The sequence below is a fragment of the Mandrillus leucophaeus genome, unplaced genomic scaffold, assembly GCF_000951045.1.
Source record: "Mandrillus leucophaeus isolate KB7577 unplaced genomic scaffold, Mleu.le_1.0 Scaffold267, whole genome shotgun sequence".
Classification (NCBI taxonomy): Eukaryota; Metazoa; Chordata; class Mammalia; order Primates; family Cercopithecidae; genus Mandrillus; species Mandrillus leucophaeus.
Window position 1 is genome coordinate 2,748,506 of NW_012102776.1, and position 5,123 is coordinate 2,753,628.

Genomic DNA, 5,123 nt, shown 5'->3' on the forward strand with positions numbered 1-5,123 from the left:
TTCACCGTGTTAGCCAGGATGGTCTCGATCTCCTGACCTCGTGATCCACCCGCCTCGGCCTCCCAAAGTGCTGGGATTACAGGTGTGAGCCACCGTGCCCAGCCGGCACTGCATATTTTAAGACTGTTTATATTTTGTACCAAGTTCCAATTATGATAATATATATGTGGCTCTTAAGGCAAAGTGCCAGAAGAGCTATAAATGCCAAATACTGACTCTACATTTGTTGCCTTTAGATAGTCAGGCTAGATTAACTGCAGAAACTAAAAGAATGAAGAGTGTCAAAGAAGAAATATGAAGCTAATAATAACAAGAGAACCATGTTTTCATTTTCAGGATTTCTTACATTTACACTAAGGTCACCTTAAAGACATGGGTTCTTTCTTCTAATTCTTCTTTCATATCCATATTGCATGTCAGTTTTTTTCATTACACTTTCTGAACTTTATTCTGTTCCTTAAAAGGTGTCAGAATTCCAGGTTGGGAATACAATGTTTGCTGTCTAATTATGCCTTTCTCCCTTCCCTCGTGGAGAAAGAATAACTTTTTGGCTTTTGCCACTGTAATTCTATTTACACTAATATCAAGACACCTGAGGTTGCATAACTGATGAGATTTATAAGTAATTTAAAAAATATATTTGCTAAAAATGAGAAATCAGTCTAAAAGAAGTTGACGGTGAACACTAGTCCAGGCCTTACCGACTTTATTCTCAAATACAGTACCATAATCTTTGTTTTCATATATTTGGAATCAGTGAACACAATGGAAAGCATTGCTCTTAAGATAGAATAGAGTAACCTCTGACGTTTGAGACTTTAATGCATATTTTCATGACTTATTTGTTTCCACGGCAGATCAGTGGCTTGTTACTAGAAGGATGTAGTTTTGATGGAAATCAACTTTCTGAAAATCAGCTTGATTCTCCTAGCGTGTCATCAGTGCTCCCTTGTTTTATGGGCTGGATTCCACAGGTAATACGTTTTCAACAAACATAAGTTTTAATAGTATCAGTTCACTCTTAGATTTTATCTTTGGAAGAAGACGTTCTTGTGACCTGTGTATTTTTGTTTGCTTTCTAATCTCACCTGCATTTGAACAAATTTGCAGTCAAAATAGTTTATCCTTTATCACGTTTAAGATGTACAAGACATTTGAAAACTTTGATTTTGATTGAAAAACTTTGGGCTTTGATTTTGTTATAGAAAGAATAACATAGTATTAATTTCTAGAGAGTTTATAGCCTGGTAATAAAAAGGCCTTTAATGATAATAAGAACTACCATGAGTTGCATTCCTGTTATTTTCAGCAATGTACACTAGGTACTTTATATGCTTTACCTAAAATCCTCCTCAGAGCACTCATGCAAGGCAGATATTATTATTCCCACTTTCAAATGAGGAAATATGCTCATGTAGGTTAAATGACTTCTCGTAGTTAGCTACACAGAGAGTGACAGAATTAAGGTGTTAATAGATGTATGACTTTGTATCACACAATGTCATTTGGCAGCTGATAGGTGGATGAAGAAAACAATCTTAAAGACTTATTTAGTTAACTTTTTTCGTTTCAAAACAGTTATTGAAAGAACTTTCAACAGTAGAACTTGGGGTATACATGTCTTTAAAATAGGACATAGTTGTAAATCAAGCACATAACTTTTTCTTAATAAAGTTTAAGAATGCACATATGACTACATGTGAATAAACTTTAAAGTTCTGATTCTGTATCTAATGAGCAACAAAACTATTTCACGTATTGCTTACTAGAAGAAAAATGAGCTTTCTCATTGAGAAATTATGTGTTGAATTTTCCAGTTATTGTCATTCTCCTTATAAAATAAAAATTAAATGCACCAGAGTATTTATTTATTTTTTCTTTTTTTGAGACGGAGTCTCGCTCTGTCGCCCAGGCTGGAGTGCAGTGGCTGGATCTCAGCTCACTGCAAGCTCCGCCTCCCGGGTTCATGCCATTCTCCTGCCTCAGCCTCCCGAGTAGCTGGGACTACAGGCGCCCACCACCTCACCCGGCTAGTTTTTTGTATTTTTTAATAGAGACGGAGTTTCACCATGTTAGCCAGGATGGTCTCGATCTCCTGACCTTGTGATCCGTCCGTCTCGGCCTCCCAAAGTGCTGGGATTACAGGCTTGAGCCACCGCGCCCAGCCCAGAGTATTTATTTAAGGAAAATCTTAAAAAACGATAGCAATTAGCAACATTGCCAAGAGTTATGAGAGTATCCTCTGACCTCAAAGAGCATATGTTTCTGTCAAAATTCCCTATTTTTCCCCCATATCAGCTTCATTTTCTCCAAAATTAGAGTGACTATGAGATAAAGGAGAGAGAAGAGATTGAAAGAATCATTGTTTACTTCAATCTTGCTGTTAATTCCTATAAGAATTTTCTACAAAAATTTGGTAAATTATGAATGACACATTTTTATCTTAGGTGTGTAAATCAAGTTGAAAGTTATATACAAAAGGTTGGAATTTGTCAAGGGTTGTGAATATAACATACAGAATTGTTTAGGATGACAGAGATAAATTCCAATGAATTTAAATTATATAAACTACTAATTCGCTGGAAAATAAAATCCATATAATGAGAAAAAAAGTAGGGCAAGTATAAACAGGTTCCCTTGAGGAAAAACCCAAACAATAAAAACAGAGCTTGGAGAGCAACTAAGAATAAATATAGGAGAAAATGACCTGGAGCAATACCCACGTAATTGACCACAAACTGAACACAAATCAGGAATGCAGTGCTGTCATGGACAAAGCCAGTCTGTTACTGGGTTATATGAAAAGTGATGTGACTTTACAAGACTAGGAATTGATAGCTTGGCGATATTTTACTTTGTGTGTTATTTCTCTCCAGTTTTATTTGTCATACTTCTAAAATGTCAGAATTGGAATAAAAAGCTAAAAATAATTTAATTTCAAAAATAGCTCATATAAAGAGAGGTAAAATGAATTGAGCATTTATCCTATAGAAGACATGACTAAAAGGTAATGTGAACTTTTTACTCTTCTTCTATAAGATTTTCTTCTGGGCCTTTGCACTTGTACATGACATGAAATAGAAGCATTTGTTAGTGCTTCCCCACCTCCTTTTTCCCCTTCTTTCTTTACAGTGAGCTTCCTCCTTTTGCTATGATCATACTACTTTTCAGAATGTCTCTCCCATATCAGCTAAGAAGGAAAGAACATGAGATCTACTACTAAGTGTTTCAGAACACAAAGTTCTCTAGCGCAGCAGACATAAATTGTAGTCCAAGTTCCCAAGCTTATGAATTACGTGATTTAGGCAAGGTACCTAACTTCACTGAGCCAGTTTCCTCATTTGAAAATGGAGGTAATAATGTTTCTGTAGGATCATGTTGAGGATTAAATATGTTTGTGTATGTGTAAAGTACCTAGCACACTGCTTCATACACGGTAAGTCAAGTTTATCCTATTGTCAATATTTTAAACTGTTTATAATGCTACAATGTTTTATCTCATTTCATATGGTACTTTTTAGTTTACCAGTACTTTCACTCATTATTAAGTTATTGTTGAGTTTTTATATACCAGATGTTATGCTGAACCCTGGGGTTACAAAGATAAACAGATTTCTCCTGCAGAGTCTTCCGCCAACTGGGGGAGCAAATAAGCAAAGAGACTACTACAGTTCAGAATCATTAGAGAGGTTTATATAAAGTGCTTTGACAGATGAGGGAGGCTTCAACTTTACCATGTGTGAACAAATGAGGGAAAGTCAGATGACCTCGCTGAGAGAGGTGGCAGCTTCTCTTGAACTGTTACTTGAACTTTAGTAATAAGAGTTTAAGGACAAATTCAAAAAAGATAGGGTAACAAGGCATTCCAGACAGAAGGAGCAGCATACGTAAATATACGCAGGTAGAAAAGAGCTTAGGATATTCTGGGAACTGCAAGTGTCATACATCTGGAGCATATAGTTCATATGGAAGAATGGTGGGGGATGCGGCCAGAAAGGAAGGCCAAGACCAAGTATGATAAGCTGAGTAGCCATGCCAAGGAGTTTAGACCACCTTATGGTCAGTAGGAAGCCATCAAGAATTTAGAACAGGGCCAGGCATGGTGGCTCACACCTGTAATCCCAGCATTTTGGGAGGCCAAGGCAGGAGAATCACTTGAGCCCAGGAGTTAGAGCCTGGCTTGGGCAACATAGCAAGACCCCATCTTTATTAAATAAAAAAAGAATTTAAAAAAATGTTTTTAAAGAATTGAGAACAGGGGTATAGTAAGATCAGATTTGTAGTTTTAGAAAATCAGTCTAGCAGTGAGTGGGTGGATAGTAGATTGGCACACTGTGAGATACAGTTATACCTGAGTCTCATAACAATCCTATGGGTTTGGTACAGCAAATTTTCTATCTTTCTGATGGAAAGACTGAGAATCAGGTAAGTTAAATGATTTATGAGTTCCACAATGGTAGCATTAGTGTTTGGACAATCATAATGAACATTTATTTGCACTGATTACATACCAAGCACTATGCAAGGTGTTTCAAATACAAGATATTTAAGCTTTTAAAAAAATTTTGAAATAGGAATTGTAATCTCCATTTTAAAGTAGAAAATGGAGGTTTAAAAGATTATGTAACTTGCGCAAGATCACATAGTTAATAGGTAGGCAACTAAGATTCAAATTCAGGTGTCTCTCTTAAACTTTAGACCTAATACTGAGACACCCTAACAGTATAAATTAGGGTTTGGAAAACCATGGCCTATAGGCCAAATCCAGCCTACTTATTTTTACAGAGCCCATGAACAGTGAATGGTTTTTACCTTTTTTAAAAAAGTTGAAAAATGCAGAAGAAAGTATTTCATGGCATATAAAAACTTCATTGTCCATAAATGAAGCTTTATTTGGAAAACAGTCATGCCCATTGTGTACATATTGTCCATGCTGCTTTCAGGCTATAATGGCAAAGTTTAGTAGTTGTGTCAGAGTCCACATGGCCCACAAATCCTAGAATATTTACTGTCTAGCCTTTTATTAAAAAAATTTGCTGACCCTGTAGAAACTATTAAATTCTCCACCTTCTGCTTTGATTAAGCATTTTTTTAAGAAAGAAAGGTGTTTTTTTTTTTTTTAA

At 36.0% G+C, this 5,123-nt stretch overlaps 1 protein-coding gene across 1 annotated transcript in view; it reads left to right on the plus strand.

The window, feature by feature from the left end:
• DYNC2H1 (dynein, cytoplasmic 2, heavy chain 1) overlaps positions 1–5,123 on the plus strand; it is a 376,294-nt gene that overhangs the window by 363,535 nt on the left and 7,636 nt on the right. Inside the window, exon 89 of the mRNA XM_011984411.1 lies at positions 858–974. Coding sequence (XP_011839801.1) covers positions 858–974 — 117 coding nt within the window. The remainder of the gene's footprint in view (positions 1–857; positions 975–5,123) is intronic.